At 43.3% G+C, this 22,981-nt stretch overlaps 1 protein-coding gene across 1 annotated transcript in view; it reads left to right on the top strand.

Moving 5' to 3' along the window:
• Positions 1-22,694, top strand: part of scml2 (Scm polycomb group protein like 2) — a 43,796-nt gene extending 21,102 nt beyond the window's left edge. Inside the window, exons 8-15 of the mRNA XM_080729604.1 lie at positions 6,007-6,152; positions 6,640-6,819; positions 8,263-8,395; positions 10,239-10,445; positions 16,470-16,640; positions 16,826-17,053; positions 17,717-17,871; positions 20,316-22,694. Coding sequence (XP_080585730.1) covers positions 6,007-6,152; positions 6,640-6,819; positions 8,263-8,395; positions 10,239-10,445; positions 16,470-16,640; positions 16,826-17,053; positions 17,717-17,871; positions 20,316-20,441 — 1,346 coding nt within the window. The 3' untranslated portion in view covers positions 20,442-22,694. The remainder of the gene's footprint in view (positions 1-6,006; positions 6,153-6,639; positions 6,820-8,262; positions 8,396-10,238; positions 10,446-16,469; positions 16,641-16,825; positions 17,054-17,716; positions 17,872-20,315) is intronic.
• The last annotated feature ends 287 nt before the right edge of the window (positions 22,695-22,981 follow it).

The following is a 22,981-nucleotide window of genomic DNA, read 5'->3' as shown; positions in this document are numbered from 1 at the left end:
TACTATTACTACTCTATTACGACTGCTGCTGCTACTACTACTATTTCTACTGCTACTATTCTTCTTCTTCTACTACTATTACTCCTCTACTACTACTACCATTACTATTACTGCTGCTGCAGCCAAAAGCACTGCTAACATAAGTTGTTGCTTTTTCAGTGAGATTGTCTTGGTGAGTCTCGTGTCTTTGCCTTTTTTGTCTTCCAAATATTTGCTGGTGTGCTCTCTTTCATCTTTTATGGCTTAAATGTGAATTTTATTTTATTTATTTTTTGTATTGTGGGACACTGTGGCACAAAGTGCGTTTTGAATGCACTCACTTTGATGTTACATTCTGATCATGTTTTTTATATCTTGTGTTAAACTACCCATACACCTCTTGCGTTAGATCATATTAATTAAATGTCAAATGTATGTAAAAGTTGTATGATAAGATGAGAAAACTAAAGAAGTGTCAGTGGTACACACTCATGCAAGTGGATGTTCCACTCAGTTCAGGTTAGGACTCAAATGTAGTGCTTGCTTGAAGGGTCATTCATTCAAATCCAAACCTTTTCCTTTCAAAAGTATGTTTTAGCATAAAATAAATACTTAGATACAGTACTACTAGCCAATGCTATGTCACTAGAACATAAATATGTAGTCAGCCTTTGACTGACTGTTGCACGTCTGCTGGTAAAAGTAGCAACTTCCTAGCTACTAGCTAAGTGTAAATGATTAAAGTCATTGTTTCAAGCTGGTCTCTTTGTTTTCGGACACTGCAGAAGAGCAGTTGATCTACTCACACTTTTTGAAGTCAACATTTTTAAAGCCCAGAAAGTTCATCCTTGTGTATTATTTTCTTTGATGAGAATGGCTGTGATAGAGTCCAGTATAGTAAGGAAAGGATTTGTTAAGTGAGCATTGACCACCACATGTTTGTAATCTTGTTCTCTTTCTCAGTGTTAAGCTGTAGGGTTTAGTCAGAAATACTTAATGGCAAATTGACAATGGATATATCAGACTTTACTTTATCATGAAAATAATATAAAAATACTACTTTCATATGTATGAAGTTAACACAGATCACTTTACAGACTTAATCCCACAACTGCTGTGGAAGTACTTTTAAAAGTGGAACCGGAACAAAATGCACGTCTTGAAGAAATCAGTGGGCTTTCAGTCAGTAGCATGTTGAACATGCTATGTAGAGCTGGGGAATCAGCCATTCATTTAGATTCGCTGACCGACTTTTTAATCTTGCTCGTGTAGGTTAATTGAATAATCGCGATGCAGGGTTTTCTTTTCTTGTTATATCAACACATCTACTAGTGCTAACTGCTAATGGACTTTTTTATATAACCACTTAAGCCCTGTGTTATACTTTGTTGTAAAACGGTGGCGTGCAAAAATAGTGACAATAGCTGATCTGAAGCCTGAAATAATGGTGATAATGATTTGAAGTCATATATGGCCCAGCAGCTCTGGCCAGCTACACCAGTGGTTCTCAACCTGTAGGTCGGGACCACCAGGGGGGTCCCCACATTATTTTGGGGGGTCCCCAGATGATAAACCTAATGTGAATCATTGTTTTCTCACTCAACAGTAAACAAACCAACATAAAGTGTATAGAGGCCAGGGTATTAAAAAGTGACAATTTAAGGGCTTTTTTATACCTCTAAAATGAAAAAAAAAAAAAAAAAATCAACATTGGCCAATTTGTGAAATATTAGAGGCAAAAGTTGTGAAAAACCGTGTTATACAAAATGTAATGCCTCAACTCTTAGTGCTCGTAGGTTGGGGGGTCCCCAGTTAAAATATGATTATTTTGGGGCTCGCGGCCTGAAAAGGTTGAGAACCACTGAGCTACACAGTACAGACACCTGAAACTACAGGTTGCTTTCTGCTTTGAGTCATTTGTGTCGGGTTAATCTGAAAGGTGCATTCTGTCTCACATCCCCAACACATGAATATTGGGGTGTTTTGTAGTGTAGACTGTGTAGAGCAGTGCCTCGCAAACTTTTTCATGTCGAGGACCCCCAAATTGACACTTATTAGGCCACTGACCCCCATTTGAAAAGATATGCCAGGGAAAAGATTTTTAGAGACCAGGATTACTGCATGTTTTTGTGAAGGTATCTACCCTTGGAGACACGGGGAGAACATACAAGGGACCCCCAGTTTGACATGCATTATTTCATGGTTCTGTCCTCTGGACTGGTTCAGAGATGTACAAGCTCTGGTAGAGCAACACGAGCTTCAACACATGGTGACTGTATTGTTCCCACTTGCAGTAACACATTTGGACCGTCTGCCTTCTCAGTAAAGGGGTTAGACCTTTGGAACTCTTTGAGACGGATGGTAATGTTTTTTACAGAGGACTCAAGTTATGGTTGAAATCAAATCAACTGTGCTCACATGAATAGTTTCTGTTCCTGACCTGCTGTTTGAATGATGACTGTAGACCCCCACGGGTCCTAGAGGGGGTTCCAGGGGGTCCCCAGCTAAAATGATCGATAGTTAGGAACTTAACTTTTACTGGACTGAAGCTCTTAATGAACGCTGAGGATTGTACAGTGTAGATTGGGGCCCCAGAGATAATGATGGTAATTTGAATGCATCTCCAAACTGGGGGACAGGGGTCCTTGAATGTTTAAAGGTATTAGACCAGGTGTCTTCAACGTTTTCAGGCCAAGGACCCCTTAGTTGAGAGAGAGATGAAGCAGGGACCCCCAAAACCTTATCATAGTTTGCACAATCATCAGTGTATTTTGGATTCATGTCAATTTGTGTTTTCATAATAATTAATAAACCTTTCACTCCGTACTTAGTCTGCTCTTTTCCGTCTCTAGACCAAACCTTTTTGCCGAAAATAGCAACTCAAAGATTTGGAGGACCCCCTGTAGTAACTCTGAAGACCCCCTAGGGGTCCCGGACCCCCTGTTGAAGTTCCCTGTATCAGACATTAGCCATGTGAGGGTGGGTGGGGTGAGAGAGTGCAATTAGAAGAGAAACCGAGGAAACTCAGACGGGCCCTTCCCCCCAGCCCCGGAGACACACTTCCCAGTAGCGCCTTCCCTCGTGTGTGCAACGCGCTCGCTCACGTGCGCGCACATTATCGTCCCCGAGGCCCTGGCTTACGCAGGTCAGTTGGTCGAGCTGGAATTACATTGTCGTGATCAACACCATATGCCTCTCTTGTTTTGGTAACTCGGTATATGAGCTGGACATGCCTCATTTAGGATTTGTTTGAGTCTCATACCATTTATTACTCGGATATACAACAGCCCATGTTTCGTGGTGTTTACTTTAAATCTTTTCTCGGTGAGTTGTAGTGTGGCTGGCTGCCGCGTACTTACAAGCAAAATATATGAACTACGCAGTACGCACACACTCACACACACACACACACCACACACACACACACACACACACACACACACGTGCATGTGTGTGTGTGTGTGTGTGTGTGTGTGTGTGTGTGTGTGTGTGTGTGTAATGCACAATCTATGTAAAGCACCTTGGATAAAGGCGCTATATAAATGCACCATTTTGGGAATACACACACATACACATACATACATAATAGTGCCTATCTAGTGACTAGACACATTGTAAAACGCTTCGCGGGGTCATGTGTTTTTCATTCACCGGTTCACACACGGCCGGCGGAGGAAACCATGCAAGGCACCAACCTGCTCATCAGGAGCCATTGGGGGGGGTTCAGTGTACACATTCCCCAGCTGGGGATCGAACCGAGATCCAGTCTGTACCTCCCGAACCTCTGCCGTCCCTACATATGGTGTATTATGTAATATTATTCCACTATAAGGAATGCATTGCTTGATAGATTACTTTCTGCAGCCAGTCAGTCATGATCTGCTGTGGAAAGTACTTATTGTGGGCTCGCCTGAAAGGCGAGAACACACTGTTTCGTAGGAACAGTATCTCTAGTTAATTTATAGTACTTATGGGTTCCATCTCAAACTAGCTAAACGTCTCGCAGTGTGAAGGTGGTTTTGCTGCTTTTCCTGTGAAATTGTGAGTGTGCTGCTCGCTTAGGGAGCAATCCTTCACCTTTTGAAACAACACACTCCTCTATTCCTAGTCTCTCTTTCACTCATCGAGTGTTTTCAGGGTGCTCTGTCTGGCCCTTAGGAGAGCACTGCTAAAGCCCGCCATAGTCTTTCCATATCGCCTCAGTCAAGGAGGTTCTAATGAAAGCCCAGGCCCCACGAGAGAGCTTCCTTCCACATGCACTCTCACAGGCTCCAGCTCTCAGCAAGGCAATAGGCTGTATTGAAACGGGAGATGTTATCTCTCTCCCTCTTTCTCTCTCTCCCTCTCTGTCACTCATTCTCTCTCTCTCTCTCTCTCTCACACACACTCACACACACACACACACACACACACACACACACACACACACACACACACACACACACACACACACACACACACACACACACACACACACAGACAGTGTGATTATGTGATCAAATCACAGAGCCACGCTCAGAATAATGAAAACAGAAGCTGTCAGACCCACTGCTTTTGTGTCATTTTCGAACAAAAGCCAGTTCTTTCTTTCTCGCTATTAACACCTCCTGGAGAAGAGAAGATTGCTGCTGCTGAATAGCAAATATTACTTTACCTAGACTGGAGTGCTGTTCGAAGTGAAAATCTTTATATATTATATATGTCGTCGTTGTCGTTTGGAATGTCCAAAACTCTTCGTTTCGCATTTATCATTTTAAAAATGATTTTATTCAGAACAGTCTGCTGTTTTCACTACCTTTGTGCGACGCCCTCGTATGACGAAGCAGGGCTTTACTTTGCGAGAAAACTTACAAATGTGAAACTTGGAGATCCGAGGTTTCTGCCTGACAGTGATATATATATTTTTTTATATCAATAATGTATAACTGCTAAAGATGATATTATCACGATGATAGTTATAATCCTTATGTATTGTCTAATGTATTGTGAGCAGAAGGGGAACTGAGACATGTGGAGGGGTTTACCTGGTAGTTCTGCAGGGGCTAGCGACTTTTGACCCCACAATGGAATGGGGAGGGGCTAAAGGAAAAAAGGACCTGCCAATCTCTTGAGTAAGGACACTTGAAAACAGAGAACCTATCTTCTGTGCAGGGCTGCTCGGTTGTTTATTCTCCTGTCTCTCTTGTCTTTGTCCTGACATGCAGTGAGATCTTACTTTCAACCGGGCTCCTCAATTTTGGGCTTTGTCATTATAGATTTCCCCCCAAAATAGCCAAAGTATAAAATAGGACTCAATTGGTAAATGTATGTTTTGTCATGATAATCTAAAGTAACTAATCGGTCAAATAACTGCAATGGAATAAAGAAGTACAACATTTGCCTCTGAGATGTAGTGGAGTAAACACAGAAAGTTTATTGAAAGACATGCGTCGGCAGCGTCGTCTAGCCTAGTGGTCCAGGTGCATACCACATAGGCTTTAATGTCTGACAGCGTGTCGTGGGTTCGAGTCCCGTTCCAACGACCTTTGCTGCGTGTCTTTCCCCATCTCTCTCTCTCCCTCTTTACTGTCTACCTTCACTTGAACTATCAATAAAGGTAAAAAAGCTAAAAAATATATAAAAAAAGAGAAGAAAAACTGAAATACTCAAGTAAAGTAAATGTACCAAAACATGGTAAATGGTACATTTATATAACGCCTTTATCCAAGGCGCTTTACAGAGATTGTTCATTACATTCACCCATTCACACATACATTCATACACCGATGGCGGAGGAAACCATGCAAGGCACCAACCTGCTCACCGGGAGCAACTAGGGGTTCAGTGTCTTGCTCAAGGGCTCTTCGACACTAACTCTGGGGGAGCCGGGGATCAAACTGGGAACCCTTCGGGAACCTTCCGTGTTCTAAGATGGCAACTCTACCCCTGAGCCACTGCCGCCCCTGTCAGTATTTGAATAAATGTACTGGGTTACTTTCCTTTGCTCCTTTGCTCCTCTGACTCCCTCTCCCTCCCTCTGTGTTTCAGTCACGCTGCCCGGAGCGCTCCTGGCCCCTGTCTCCTCCTCCACAGCCTCGCTCCCCACGCGCCGCTCCTCCTCTGCCTCCTCTTCCTCCACCATGCAGACCTCCTACCGCCTGCCCAACCCGCTGCCCCCGCTCCCCGTCCGCAAGGTATCTTATCTGCCATGTCGGTGTGATATTCTATTGTGTCTAGAACTTGCTGCTTTTTAGTATAAATCCTAGGTACTGTTACTATTGCCGCTATACGTATACGTAGCTTGAGGAACCGTTCAATGGACATGTGGCACCATCTTTGAGAGGTTTTCATGTTACTTTCAGAGCGGTGACGTTAAGTTCTCTTACAAGAATCTAGATAGTATACCGGTATACACGTGTTTTCTGTTTTAGCATATACAGTACATGGGATTATTTTTACATCAGATTATTTTTGAAAAATAATAATAAAAATGTTTTGATATATAGACTATATGTATTTAAATGTATGTTGTATGTCGGCGTCGCACATGGAAAACGGCAAACCTACGAGCTCACAACACATCAATTACTATTGACGTTTTTGTGGACCTCACAACAGCATTGCATTTCACATTGTGTGCCTGTGTGTGAGGAGTTACAAATAAAAGCCTCTTGACTCCAGGGTGTGCGAGGCCGGCGGCCCAAATCCCAGACCATCGCCTTGCTGAAGGCGGCTGCCGAGGCAGCTGCAGCCGCTGCCGCGACGAATGGAGCGCCGGCGAGTCCCGCCCGAACCAGTACTGCAGGCCTCCACCTGGCCCCGAGACCATACAAGAAGAGAGGACCCAAACCTGGTAGCAAGGTAAAGCCATTGATTGATTGATTGATTGATTGATTGATTGATTGATTGATTGATTGATTGGTAGATTGAATACCTTATTGACGATCTTTAAAGGTATAGGCAGTATAACAACAGTAAACAAACAGTAAAACACGCCAAATGGCGTGGACACAATAAGCCAGAAGCTGTGGTCCACTAAAGGTTCAACAGCTGGACAAAACAACAGTGCAACAACTACACGACATTATAGGAAAATCTGAAATATACAATTTGAATTGATGATTGCAATTTACAATTTAGGCATTTAGCAGACGCTCTTAATTCAGAGTGACTTACAATGAGCAAGGTAATACATCAACATTAATACATCATGATAGGGACACTGACATAAAAGCAGGTGGGGAGGCGGATATGGCAGGACAAGCTGTTCAAAAATATTTTGTTTCCGACAAAGAGAATAAGCATAATAAAATAATAATTATTGCCATTCATGTCTAATACACATCTCACCTGACTGGAGCATCTACTCATTGAACCAAACTGCTTTAATTTATTATGCTCCACACAAATGGAACAAACTTCAGGACTTCAAATAACTGGTTTGATTGGTCTCAATAGAGACATTTAGGGTGTTTCTTGAGGACACTCTACACACAGTGCACCTGTTTCATGTACCACTAGATGTATTTGCATCTGTGACTTGATTGTACTGTGGTTCAAATGTTTATTGTTTTTCATTATATGTATTGTGTATATCGTCACTGTCTGGCCAAAACCTCTTAACTCCATTTTTGTTTGGCATAAATCAGGGCTATTAAACACCCTTTACATCTGAGTGTTGGTTAAAATAATATTGAACCATTGGAAAGTAATAAAAAGTGCTTGGAAGTTGGGACAAAACCTCCTAACTCCACACTTTCTGCCAAACCAGCTAACTCCACCAGAAAAAACAACCAACTTCCATATTATTAATGGGGAGAGTGTTTTTTGCAGGTCGTTCAGTCCGAGTGTTTCCAAAAAGCAACTTGGTTACAGTATGTCAGCGGAAGCTTGTGATTGGCTGTGTGGAGGTGACAAAAGTCTGGGGGACGGAGATACACCTAATCCTAACCTTAACCCTAACCCTAACCTCAGTAAAACCAATGCTGGTGAATGATAACCTGCCGACACTGGTGAATGCTAACCTGGTGAATGTTAAACTGGTTGGACCAACGGTGCTTAACCCAGTTGCTTTTTTGATACACTCTGACTTAAAGACCTGCAAAAAATACTCTCCCATTATTAATGGTAAACAAATGAACACACTGGGTCTTTACCTGGTAAAGACCCAGTGTGTTCATTTAAGTTAAACTCTGACAAACAAAAAATAAATGAACACTCTGGATTTTACTGTGTCATCAACTAAAAGCCTCTGTTGACTACAGGACAGTTAATGAGATGAGGTGTGTTTGTTTTGTACGCCAGAGGAAGCCCCGGTTGGTGCAGTCCTTGGGGACGTCGTCGTTGGTGGCAGCGTCAGCCCCAGAGACCAGACTGAGCTCCAGCCACAACACAACAGATAACAGCCATAGCAGTGCTTCTAATGTAGTCTGCACAGGTATATTAAACACCACACCTCTTCTAATGTAGTCTGCACAGGTATATTAAACACCACACCTCTTCTAATGTAGTCTGTACAGGTATATTAAACACCACACCTCTTCTAATGTAGTCTGCACAGGTATATTAAACACCACACCTCTTCTAATGTAGTCTGTACACGCTTATTAACCCAAGGAGATGTCACATTAGACTTGAACCGCTTAAACCATTATTTTGTGCTTTAAATATAAAAAAATAGCAGATATACAAGCTCACAGTGGTGCTCAATGCTCACTGAGTGCCACTCTGCTAGCTTGTAGATCTGCTATTTTTGAAAAATCGTGAACATTTGTGCAAGTCTTGAAATAGAGGGTATGCGCGTGACATCATCATCATACCCGGAGGTTATGCGGGAACACCTATAGGGTGGCAGAAAACTACTTTCTGGCCTTGACAGTCCATACATCCAAACAGAAAGGTCCTATCTGATTGCATTAAACAACATTAAACAACGTTAAACTTACTTTGCCACTCGATGTTCTCACTCACTTTGCCTCTTTATGCATGTACATACCCTCTATACTTTGACCCAATTCTATAAATGTCTTCTAACCCCGATCTCTAAATATGTTGTTCCAGGGACCCCCCAGAAGCAAATATTTGAGTTACAAATGTTAAAAAATATATATATTCAAAGATTTGCCAAAAATGTCACGCAAAAAAAAGCATATCTACAAGCTCGCAGCACGGCACTCAGTGCCGCACTGTGAGCTTGTATATCTGCAATTCTTTAATAGCACAGCCATAGCAACACTAATGTTTGACCACTGAGCTTTTCCATCTCATGTCAGCATCATTATTATTATTATATCAAATACTCTAAATATTGAACAAGGCAACTAAAAAACTGTCTGAGGTACAGCCAGAGTATTTGTTAAAAATGTAAGTGTTTTCAACTGTTTTTAAATGAACACAATTGTACTGTATTTATGCTGTGCCAATTAGGGATGGGACGATAATCGATATTATCGTTTATCTTGTTAAAAACACTCACAATAATCGCATTGTGGAGATTTCAATTTATCCTGAAAATATCCTTCGTTGTGCACTGGGATCAATTCACATTTTATTTGCTGAGCTGCATATCCGGTACCATTTAAACCCCCTATAATTGTTCAAACGGACCTGGAAATAAGTACTTGATACAGTCTTTTTGTCATGTCGTCCCATCCCTAGTGCCAATGTTGTGATGAGCCGCTGTTCGGGTTCATGTCCCTATAGTTTGGTGACCACCGGAGACTCGGTTGACGGCCGGAATTTAGATGGCACCCGGGAGCAGGTTGGGTTAGCGCCCCAGTCTGTGTCTTCCGTGAGGAAGAAGCCCAACAAATCCACGGTGAGGCCTTTAGGAGGGCCATTCAACTGCAGCAGCTGAATGGAATGTTTGGATTGGGGTCTGGTGCAACGCACAGGTTCTGAACTTGGTGAGAGCAGGAGAGGACCTGGTGAGACGTAGGAGGAGCCCGGCCAGGAGTCAACCCATAGAGCCTAGTTCTTCCACGCGCCAGAATAGTACCCCCAATCCCGGCAGAGTAGTTCCGGTGCAGCACATTGAGTGACCCTGTCTTTCCCTAATAGGACTGATCGTGGATAGCTACTGGGACGTAAGTCGGGACTTGATCAACCCCGGCTGGGTCACCTGGGCGAGGGTGTATGATGTTGCGAGACCCGAAACACCCGTCGACCCCAGGCTACATCACTGATAATACGTCCCAGTTGCATCCTTGTGATGTTTTTTTTTTTCATTCTGCGTTGTTCACTCTGCCGTTACCCCCCCCCATCCATCCATCCATCCACAGTGTGCGTGTATGTGAACAAGCATGGCGACTACGGCCCCCACCTGGACCACAAGCTGGTGCAGCAGCTTCCCGACCACTTCGGGCCGGCGCCGGTCAACGCAGTCCTGCAGCAGGCCGTCCAGGCCTGCGTGGACTGCACCTACCAGCCCTCTGTGCTGCTGGCCTTCCTGCAGAGCCAGGCCCACTCTGGAGGAGAGGTGATCAGAGGTGAGACAACTAGGCCTGTCACAGTTATTAGTCTACATCAGGGTTCCACCAATTAGTTTTCCCCAAGGGCCGAATCATGTCTACGGTACCAAGACGAGGGCCACAGCATTGCAGGGGACGACGGTGGCGTTCCCGCTACTCCAGCGACAGTTCAGATGTCGTCGTTGTCGGGTGAAATCTTGTATGTCCAAAACCGTTCGTTTTGCATTTATCATTTTAAAAATGATTTAAACTAGTGAAAACAGCCGATCTATAAGCACACAACGCCGCGAGGCGTTGTGTGCTTGTAGATCTGCTGTTTTCACTACTTTTGTGAGACGGCCTTGAATGATGTAGCAGGGCTTTACTTTGCGAAAGAACGTACAAATTTGGAGATACAAGGTTTCCACCTGACAACGATGATATACTAGTGTTGTTGCTGCTCTTATACCACCATTATTACTGGGGTTGGTGGGGGCCTGACAGTAGCCCCCCGCGGGCCGCAAATGGCCCGCGGGCCGCCTATTGGGGAACCCTGGTCTACATGGTAAATGGTGCATTTATATATAGGGCTGTCACAATTATTACATAATCGTCTAATCGCAAATTATTTGAGGTAATCGCAATTATTTTGCATAATCGTCATAATCGTTTCCATGTTGAGAAATGTTAATATAGTTACAAACACTTTCAAAAAGTAGTGGAAATAGCCGATCTACCAGCTCACAACGCGTCGCAATGAGCTTGTAGATTGGCTATTTCCACTATCAATGTTCTTTTTTAAGTATAAAGTTGTCAAATATGTAAGTAATTTCTTTGTATATTAAGGTTATGTGTCATATCTACCAGGTGCAAATTCAAAGCCTAAAAGTCAAACAGAAATGTAATTGTCAAAGACAAAAACACAATTAAATTGTTAATCGCAATTATTTGAGTGACAATTAATCGTCATGTAAAATGTCATAATCGTGACAGCCCTAGGCCTGTCACAATTATTAGGCTATGTAGTAAATGGTAAATGGTGCATTTATATAGCGCCTTTATCCAAGGCGCTTTACATAGATTGTGCATTACATTCACCCATTCACACACATTCATACACCGATGGCGGAGGAAACCATGCAAGGCACCAACCTGCTCACCGGGAGCAACTAGGGGTTCAGAGTCTTGCTCAAGGACTCTTCGACACAAACTCTGGGGGAGCCCGGACTCGAACTGGGAACCCTTCAGGACCCTCCTTGTTCTAATGACGGTTTCTCTACCCCTGAGCCACTGCTGCCCCATAAACGTCAATTCGCATTATTATTTTGTCATAATCGTTTCCATGTTGAAAAATGTTCATATATTTTTTAACATTTTCAAAAGTAGTAGAAATAGCAGATCTACAAGCTCACAATGTGTTAGGTTATGTGTCATATCTGGCACATGCAACTTCAAAACCTACAAGCCAAACAGAAAAGTACAAAAGGCATAGCTTACTTTCATCCCACTTTCAACCTGGAATCTCTATTTTGGCCTTGTCATCATATTATGAAAGCTGGACAAAAGGTTATACAAAAATACAGTGAAAACTAGAAGCAGTGCTCTTCCGAGCACAGGTCTCCACCAGGCCACACAAATCGGCCTGTTATAGCTCCACCATGAGGCTGATTTAAAAAATGTGGGGCAGAGGTTCTGAATTAGCATCCAGGGAGTGTGTGCGCTCAGTTTGGCAGCGATCGGGCCAACGGCGCCGGAGATTAGCTGGTAACAACCAGGCCACACAAATCGGCCTGTTATAGCGCCACCATGAGGCTGATTTGAAAAATGTGGGGCAGAGGTTCTGAATTGGCATCCAGGGAGTGTGTGTGCTCAGTTTGGCAGCGATCGGGCCAACGGCGCTGGAGATTAGCTGCTCACAAACTGCGAGGACGCACGGACGGACGGACGGACGCACGCACGGACGGACGGACGGACGGACGGACGGACGGACGGAGGGGAAAAGATACTCTCCCCCATGCCTTCGGCTGGTGGAGACAATAAATGGCCTACAAGCTCACAACGTGTCGAGAAATAAATGATATAGTGAGTGTGTGTGCAGCGTGTGCACACATGCAGGGGGGCTGAACTTTTGTCATACAAGAAAGGGGGGGGGCTCCAAGGGAACAAAGGTTGGGAACCACTGGATCATGGCATTTAAACACATGAGCACCCTTTTAAAGGCTTAACCATCACAAGCTACATAACATCAGGCAGAAATCAGAGAGACTAGATCAGTGGTTCTCAGCCTTTTCAGGCCGCGACCCCCAAAATAATCACATTTTAACTGGGGACCCCCCACCCTGACGTGCACTAAGAATTGAGGCGTTACATTTTGTATAACACGGTTCTATTGTGAACATTTTAATTTTTTACAATTTCTGCCTCTAATGTTTGACAATTTGGCCAATGTTTAATTTGTCATTTTAGAGGTATTAAAAAGTCCTTAAATAGTCACTTTAGAAATGTGCAGATATCCTCTATACACTTACATTTTATGTTGGTTTGTTTACTCTTGAGTGAGAAAACAATGTTGCACATTAAGTTCATCATCTGGGGGCCACCCAAAATCATTTGGGTTGAGAACCACTGGACTAGAATAGATGACCGTCTGCAAACACTCCATCCATCCATCCATCCATCCATCCATCCATCCATCCATCCATCCATCCATCCATCCCTCTGTCTGAAGGCAGTGCTGGATAAATTTGTATTCTTAATACCAAATGGGAAGGTCGTAGCCTGGATAGGCAATCAACCAGGTGAAATTGGTTTAGGTACACAACACACCAATGTGTGTGTGTGTGTGTGTGTGTGTGTGTGTGTGTGTGTGTGTGTGTGTGTGTGTGTGTGTGTGTGTGTGACTGTGTGTGTGTGTGTTTGTGTACTGTATGTGTGTGTGTGTGTGTGTGTGTGTGCATGTGTGTGCGGGTTTGCGCGCGCAGGGCAGAAGAATAAAAGAGTGCCCGTGGCAGCAGCTTATTGGAGCAGTGTGTCAGTAATGAGAAGTGACATGTGCATCTAACCTGGTTTAGGATGCTGGGATTGGGTCTCCCTGGGGTGTCTGACATGAGGGGAAGGGGAGGGGGGGTAGATTTAAGTGGGATGAGGTGGGTTTATGAAGGCTTGGGTGGGGGTGGGGTGCACAGAGGAGACAACAGTAGGGGTTTGGGGGTGAGTGCCGGGAGGGTGCTGCTAACCCTAAAAAGCCATCTGCCCCTAATTGTTTGGTAATCTATGTCAGTTGTTGTCAAAGTGGGGGCCCAGATAGAAATCGCATACAAAATCAGTTCAAACCACTTTAAACCTGGTATACATCGGCTATTTGAAAATAACCAATCTATAAAATCTACAACTAAAACAACAACATTTGAAAAAATGTTAAATGTCTGAAGAACACAAATCTAGATATTTTCAGATGGGGGTCTGCGCCTGCGGCCAAATACATATCGTCTCTGTCCGTTGCAGACCACATTATGACCAAAACAAATAGTCCAGGCTGGACAAATAGTCCAGGCGTTTCGGGCAGTATTTTGATGGAATCGTGCACTTTATGAAAGAAGCATGACATTTGGCCCACAGTTAGAACATGCCATATGGAACATTTTTGGCTATAGGGGCATCGCAGATTTGTCTTTGGAAACTTGTGGGAGCCAATCAAAGTTGGGCTCTCATAGACTTTATTTACTATACAGTAAAATAATACAAAAAAATAAATATGCTTTAAGTAGCATGTGAGGGGTCAAACTAGGTGTTTTTCATAATTCTGAATCCAATGCAAACATTTGTTTTGCAGGAAAAACATTCCTTGGGCTAAAAACAGACCCCATAAAAGTGATAAAACTATGGTTTATTGACGAGTCATCACTTTTCACAGTGTTGTGGCGTCCGTTTCTCGGAAAGGAATGTTTTTCGTGCAAAACAAATGCCTGCATTGGATTCAGAATCCCGAAAAACACCAAGTTTGACCCCTCACATGCTACTTAAAGCATATTTATTTTTGGTATTATTTTACTGTATAGTAAAGTCTATGAGAGCCCAACTTTGATTGGCTCCCACAAGTTTCCCAAGACAAATCTGCGATGCCCCTATAGCCAAAAATGTTCCATATGGCATGTTCTAACTGTGTGCCAAATTTCATGCTTCTTTCATAAAGTGGACGATATGTGCCTGAAACGCTCGGACTAAAAGGTAGCAAAAACTGTTTCGAGCTTGTGGATCTGCTACTTTTGATGCTTTCGTGTGACGCAGGGGTCATCGCCATGGCTGGCTCGTGGTGGACATTTTTGTCAAAATAGTTTTTGCCACGGACATACAAAATGAGTGAGCTTGTCCTGAACGGCCATAACAGGTCTATAACTCAGAGAGTGTACAAATGGAACCAAATTTGGTTGAACCCCCATTTGGTTGTACACTCTCTGAGTTTAGGGGGACCTTGCAAATTAAATATTTGAGAACCACTAGCATAGACAGACTCCTATTTTGCGTGTCGTAGTAAATCAGTGTCTTACCTATTCTGAAGAAAGCCTAGTAGAGACACATGCAGTAATTGGGTCTTATGATCAAAATAAGAACATTGTAATGGTATGCAAAAAGAAAATACAAAAATTGCCATGTACACATTTATCCCTGTACGGACATATTGATGACATATTGTGTCTGTTCTGAAGAGTGTGTGTGTGTGTGTGTGTGTGTGTGTGTGTGTGTGTGTGTGTGTGTGTGTGTGTGTGTGTGTGTGTGTGTGTGTGTGTGTGAATGAATGAAAGTCTTTATTTTGAACAAAAATTAGACAATGTTAAAAAAATTAATGATAAATATACAAATACTGATAATATACACCATATATACTATAAATTGTTAATGGGACTCTTCACCTTTTTACCTCATTATAATGCTTTTTCTGAACTGTATCATACTTGAACATTGCTTGAGCTCCTCATTCATACTGTTCCATAGCTTCACTCCACATCTTGAAATACAGAAACGATTGTAATGTCGTTAGAGTAAATTGTGTTTTTAAATATAGCTCCCCCTTAGGTTACTCTGAAGAACCGTGTCGCTTGAGTGACCTTCCTTCCGTATCCTCGTGACCTTCCTTCCGTATCCTCTGTGATGTCAGTGTGATGTCATCGAGTTGTGACATCACTTCCTGTACAGGGCGGCTACACGAAATGTGGATAACACTATATATGGAGATAGTCCAGTCCATCATGTCATATGGGACTACCGTCATAGAAAGTAGCCATTGTTAGGCCGGAGTCAATGGCTGTCTAAACATGGAGATGTGGATAACACTATATATGGAGATAGTCTAGTCCAATATGTCATATGGGACTACCGTCATAGACAGTAGCCATTGTTAATCCGGAGTCAATGGCTGACTGTCTGCACAGGAAGTGATGTCACATGACATACTTTTTATGCCCATATATGAGTCCTAACATGGAGATGTGGATAACACTATATATGGAGATAGTCTAGTCCAATATGTCATATGGAACTACCGTCATAGACAGTAGCCATTGTTAGGTCGGAGTCAATGGCTGTCTGTCTGTCTGACTGTCTGTACAGGAAGTGATGTCACATGACATACTTTTTATGCCCATATATGAGTCCTTCTGTACCACATCTCCATGTTTAGGCAAACTCCACACAGAAAGGCCCTATCGCCAACCCAACCTAGGGTGTGAGCGATAGGGCCTTTCTGTGTGGAGTTTGCATGTTCTCCCTGTGTCTCCTAGGGTTGATACCCTCACAAAAACATGAACAAACTCCCCCCAGAATGACAACAACTAGAATCGTCAGAGAAACGCTGTGGTTGGCCAGATGGTCAAGAATTGGCGCGACCTCGCCCTTTAGGGCGAGGTTGCATGTCACCCTGAGGTCGCATTCCACCCTCAGGTGTCTTACTAGTACTATAGCCCCCCACTCTGTCAGAGAACATCGACTGGATGTTTCCAGGGAGTTGATTATTATTGTAATGGCAGTTTTATGTTCTATAATATCCTGTGTTGTGTGGGTCCACAGTGCGGTCGGAGCACGGCATCCGCTACGTGAAGCTGCCCTCGGTGTCCAGCGCCTCGTCCGTGCTGCGCTTCCTGGAGAACATGTGCCAGCATCTGCAGAGTGACAGCGTGTTCAGCTCCCAGCCCTTCAGCCCCTACGCCAACACACGCCTCTTCGACAGGACCAAGACAGGTACTGCAGCCCACTGCTTCCCAAACACTGGGGACACAGGACCCATTTGTGAAAAGTAAATAGAAAATAATCAGGCGATACCTTCACTTTTGTGTCCAAGGAGGACATGTGAAAAGTTAATGCTAATTATTTTTGCCGGTAATAATACTGGCACTGTGGTTTAAAACATGGCTTTACTCTCACAGAACCACTGTCCCACATTGAGAACGGCCTGTCCCACGATGACTCCACCAGTGACCCTGCCTCCGCCGGCGCACGCTCTCTCCGCAACGCGTCAGACTATCGCCTGCCGCAGGCGAGCACCGTAATAGGTACCTACTACCCAGCACAAGCGCCTCCACCCACCCCCCTGCGACGAGCCAGCACCAACCCTGCTGATCTGGCTGCCATGCGGACACACAGACGAGTGGAAGGTAGGGTCAACTGTAACTTGATTTATGCTTGCATATCGCTGATGATGTGCAGAAACACATTTACCTTTCAGGAAATGGAAAAAAAGAACCTGTGTTCCAATCGGATCCAATGCAGTTATTATTTAGTCACAAGCCAGCTCCCACAGCCAGACCTGGTGGTGTCCCTATTTTGGGCATGTCAGATATGTTTTTAAATAGCATAAAATAGGAAAACTAAAAATGTATATCAATATCCGATAAAATTAATTGCTGTTATGGCCTATAAGTTACATATATAAACCGATGTCGATGTGATCTCATGCTGTATTAAGAAAATTATAATAACATTGCCCATTCTGAAAAAGGCATATAAACAAACACTGAATTTGAAAAAGCAATGCCTCTTTATACCAAAACTAGGGATGCTCCGTTATTGAAACGGAATGAATGTAGTATTTTTATTTAAAAATGTTTCAACTTGACATTTTTTAAATCTTCCTGCAGCCTTCATCATAATTATTTTAGAATAAGATATTGGCTAAAACCGATATATTATTTTGATTATTATTATTATTTTGACCAATATTGCATTTTAAGACCAACATTGGCCGATAACGATATGCACAGATGCTTTCCAGGACTAAAATGGGTTTTAAAAAACATGTTCTCTCCTGCACACCACAGCAGCCAGCTCAACAACAGGCCCAGACCACGCCCCGCAGGACAAGGAGGGTTCGGGCCGCACAGTCTCTTCCTGGTCCGTTGAAGACGTGGTGGGGTTTGTTCAGGAGGCGGACCCTCTGACCCTGGGGCCCCACGTGGAGCTGTTCAGGAAACATGTGAGTGACTGACGCCTTGCAACACCTCCTCCTCTCTTCCTGTTTGTTAAGGCAGGTCTTAACCGCACAGAATCTCCCACGAATCGCCATCGGAAAGCATTGTGTGCTGACAGGTAGCCATTGGGAGCTTATCTTTAGTTTTTCGGCAGCGGGTCGGCACCGCTATCGATCAGTATTGACGGAAAACTGGAAGACTGGACTCTCCCAGTGTTGTTGACTCGCCCCTGGCACGTCGGTAGAATTGAGAGGGCTGTAGTGGACAGTTTTGCTACTGCTGCAGAACCATGCAAGCCTAAACAAGCCAGAGACATTTTCCCATCGCACATTTTAAGTAAATACCTTATTCTCAATCTCAACTCTCAATTCCTATACTAATGGACTCCAAAGCAAAGCTAGTAATAGTGCTTTTGGTGAGAGAAATCATCGTACCGCACCACACCGCACCGCACCAAGAGGAAATATCTCTGGTTGCCAGATTGTGTGAGTGAAACAAGCGACAAGGTCTACGAAAACAAGCCCAAACGTTTCACCACTTGAGCTCTATTACATCTTTCTAATAGAGTGTTGAAAGCAAGGCCAAATAAGCAACTACACTTCAGAAACAAGCCCAAACAAAAGCAACCCACAACTAGAGACTTTAAACGAAAACAAGTCCGTAGTCGCTTATAATGAGCTGACCTGGCAACACTGTCAAACCAGCGTCTGCCAGCCGTCTGAATGCTATGTTCATCGCCCGACTTTTAAATGCCAAGTTTGCCAACTAATGCCAGCAGACTACAACAGACTGGCATTCTGGAGCCGTTGGAAGTAGGTTGTTTGGTGTGGAGACACCTTTATCTCGATTTGATAGAACAGTAAACTCAGTGTCTCTCAAACCTTTTTCACGTCAAGGACCCCTATATCACTGGTTCAGAGGCAGTGGGTCGGGACTGGTGATGCAGGTTTTTTATGGACCGCGGGTACAGCACATTTTAATTTTCTGACCCAACCCAACCTGCCCCCCACCACCGCATCAATGTTCACAGCCCAGCCTGCCCCACAGCCCGCCGACATTAAATACACGTCAAATACGTCGTTGAATGTGGATTTTTAAGGCAGCCAATTCCAACTGTGCAAAAACAGAATGGAATCATTTAGAGGAGAAACTTTTAGCAGTGATTTAACAAGCAGAAGCACTTCCTCTCAAAACGGTGGATTTCAAAATAAGATACTCCCGTAATATGATTAGGCAACTGGTTTTATTTTTAAGTCTACTTACAGGGTTAGTACAATGGACTTAATTAGAATTACATGACACGGACCAGCTTGGCTGACGAGTATAGGGAAGGACGCTTACTGCGCATTTTACATTATTTGGACGGGAGTCACGGGACCGCCCCACCAATAAAGTGTACATTTCTTGACCCAACCTAACCCGGCCTGCGGGTTGACCACGGGGGACCGCGGGTTCGGGCCGGCCCACGCATCACCAGTCGGGACCCATTTGTGGGTCATGGACGGATTTTTATGGGTCACGAATCAAGTAAAAAATATGTATATATTGTTTTATAATAATTGTATACATTTTAAAACAAACAAAGAAACGAACATAAGAAGTTGTGAAAATAACCGATCTACAGTGCACTTGTAGATCTGCTGTTTTCACTAGTTTGGGTCCCAGGAAAACTTCTAATCTCTCTTTTGGGTCTCGACCTGAACATCTTGGGAACCGCTGCCCTAAATTGATATGAATTTGGACGCGGATCCTGAAAACGTTTTTGGCCAGGGACCCCCCAGGAGAGATGATTTGTGAAAAAGATCTAAATTATTCAAGACATTCCAATACTTTTTACGTAGTACACCCTGAGGGACTCGGTCAACTGAGTATAGGGTTTAAGTGCTTTAAGTGCTTGAATCAATTTGGTTCCATTTGTATACTATCAGTATCACTGGTGGAACAAGTCAGAACCAGGCCTGTATGCAAGCCACAATGATCGGGCCCCCGCTGCCGCTGTGCCGAGCTCGGCACAGTTTATATGCATTTCTGCTCATGATTAAGCCATGTGTAAACAACGCACTGCTGAAGGCTAGCAGGCTTGTGTTGACAAGTGATTGATGATGACATAGAGCGCACCATGAAGATGATAAAGTTTTAAAAGGGCCCGCCTGCCCCACCTAGAGGCGGAGCACGCAATTGCGTCCACATCCTAATAAACTAAAGATGATAAGATCCATGTGATCTGACCATAGCTGACGGCCGGGCCCCCGCGGTCTGCGGGCCGGTAAGCGGCCACTTACTCAGCTTAACTGGACGCTCCGCCCCTGGTCAGTATACTGAGTTAAGGGGAGACCTTGAAATGTAAAAGTTTGAGAAACACTGATATAATTGATGTTATGATACTTTCAGACTATCTGTGGAGAAAATAAATGACAAATGTGTGTGCCTCTTCCTCTTCTGTGTGCAGGAGATTGACGGCTGGGCTCTGATGCTGCTGAGGAGTGACGTCATCATGAAGTACATGGGCTTGAAGCTGGGCCCCGCCCTCAAGCTCTGTCACCACATAGAGAAACTCAAACAGACCAAACAGTAGCACAGACAAGTACACACAACACTCACCCTCTCTCTCACACACACACACACACACACACACACACACAGAGACAGACTGAATTTTACTTAGTTGTGCACCAGTGTGTCTCACACAGAAACAAGCCGATATACACTCTTGAGTGTTGTCTCACTGTGACATTCTGATGTGCAACCAAGTATAAAGGCTGTGTCCACAGCAGGCCCCTTCTCCCCCTCAACCAGACCATCTCGCCCCCTCAGTCAAGACTGTCAGTGCCAGTTAAAAAAAATAACTTTCCACCGGAGCACGATTTTTCCTTGTTTCGAAACCAAAGCCAGTTTAGAACGAATACCAGGTTTCCCTCCGTGGTGGAAAGGCTGACACAAGGTTAGAAAGGTAGAGAGTTGAAAAAGGTTTGCTTTTTTGCCTTGAAAATAATGAAAGGCAGACAAAAATTATGATATCTGATTTGCATAGCCAACTCACTCAACAACTCCAAAAATTAATATGTAGGCTATTTGACCGCAGACTGCCATCTGAAACTATATCCACATTTTTAAACTATATTTTCAAGATTGTTTTGAAAATGGCAGATTTAGCATTTTAGCAAATTCACGCAATGTCACAGGATAAATTTAAAAGAATCCTCCACGTGCATTTAACTCTGGGAGAGTGTAGACTACGAAATTAACCAAACAGACCAATTTGTACTCAAACCTGTGTTCGTAGATAGCACAGACGTGCGCACTTTGATTCGTGATTATGGTAAAACACTGATCCGGTCCTGTTGTGTATTTTCCGGGAATCGGGGGACCCGTGAAGAGCTCTACAGTGGACACAGGCCCAAACCAGGCTCTAGACATAGATACTGGTTGTTGTGTTTCATCCCCTGACGTGTTCTAGGGTCTTTCTCATGTGTTGTTGCGGACAGTGCCCTTTTTTAGCGTTAATGTTAACATTGCTCCTTCCGGGCATTCTGTGACCAAAATTGTGCATGCATGGGGCCCCGGTTGACAGTGGATGACTTGCTCTATATAATATATAATTTTTTCAACAATGCAATAACACAACCTTGTTATGGTTTCATTCAGAGACCTTGGTTTGAAGCTTGATTTTACACAAGGAGGGTGACTGTATGAGTTGAGCTGTGCTAAAAGGTATCCCTATGTGCGTCTCAGTTATGAACACATAAAGAGCTCTGATCTTACACAGTCATATTCTCTGTGCTAATTGAACATCTGAGAGTGGACTGCACAAATGTAACCACACCACGGTCCCACTTTGTTTGCGCTTGTGTGCACTCTGAGAGTTACAAATGGCTAAATTAACACTGAGCATTATTTGACTGTGTAAGCTCAGCTCATGTTACAGAAATATAATGAAAGCCCTCATTTGAAGAGACAGCTTCTTTATTTGCCGTCTCTGTCTCCATGGATACTGACTTGGCTATATGATTGTATTTTTGCTTTGACAGTCACACGCACACACGCACGCACACACACACACACACACACACACACACACACACACACACACACACACACACACACACACACACACACACACACACACACACACACAGAAATATGCACGCACAATGACTGGAATACTGTAAGTTCAGATGTTAAAATGACAGCAAGGGTCATCATTTTTGTCAACTTACAATATTGTACAGATAGTTCGGGTACTTAATGAAAGATTAGACAATGGAGGAACGGTTTTGTATATAAAACAAGCCAAAATGTTGCTATGGTTTTATACTGTAACAAAGTGTATCGATCTGTATCAATGTGTAATCAATGTTTTTCTGCCTGACATAGTTTTTATGTTCACTTGTCTTATAACTACCTACTGGATGAAGATGTTTTCTGAAAAGTTATACACATTCTAATCTTGGAAGTATTTATCCTTTTTTTTCTTCTTCTTCATTCTTTCCAGTGGCAGAAATAGACATTTTCTGAACATTTCAGAACATTTTCAGAACCAAATAGTTTATTTTGTACCCGCATTCTCACCACCACTGCTCTCCTATAGTTGTCAGCAAGTTAATACTTGAACCGTCTTGCTTTAATGTGATACTCAGGTTTTAGTAGGCAGTTTTTTAGAGGTCGGTAGCCTTTCTTGTTCATTATTACTATACAGTGACTGCACATTTATATAAAAAAAGTACACTGATAATAAATATTGTCAGTGTGCTCTTTTTTTAATGTTCTGCCTCATCGTGTATCGTTCCACTGCATCTGTGTAAATAATATGAGTCTTTTTACTCTTAACTTCAGGAAAGAGGTTTGTTGAATATGTTTGATATACCTTCACACTATTAAACATTTGTTTACATCAATCCTTCTCCAGCTTTTTGATGTCAAAGACGCCCATTTGAAAAGATTGTGTACTATCTTTGCGAGACTATAACTAACTGTAACGAAAATTCCGACAGCTACCTTTTTTCACTGACAAAAACTAAGTAAAAGCTTCGATGACTATATTACCTCACAACTGTGACATGTTGTGAGGTTGTAGTGAGGTTGTAGAACTGTAGATATTTTCAGCATGCAACCAAG

This window comes from Nannobrachium achirus (genome assembly GCF_963921795.1).
Source record: "Nannobrachium achirus genome assembly, chromosome: 7".
Taxonomy (NCBI): Eukaryota; Metazoa; Chordata; class Actinopteri; order Myctophiformes; family Myctophidae; genus Nannobrachium; species Nannobrachium achirus.
The sequence above is the reverse complement of the archived record's forward strand: the minus strand, read 5'-3'. Positions and strand labels throughout refer to the sequence as shown.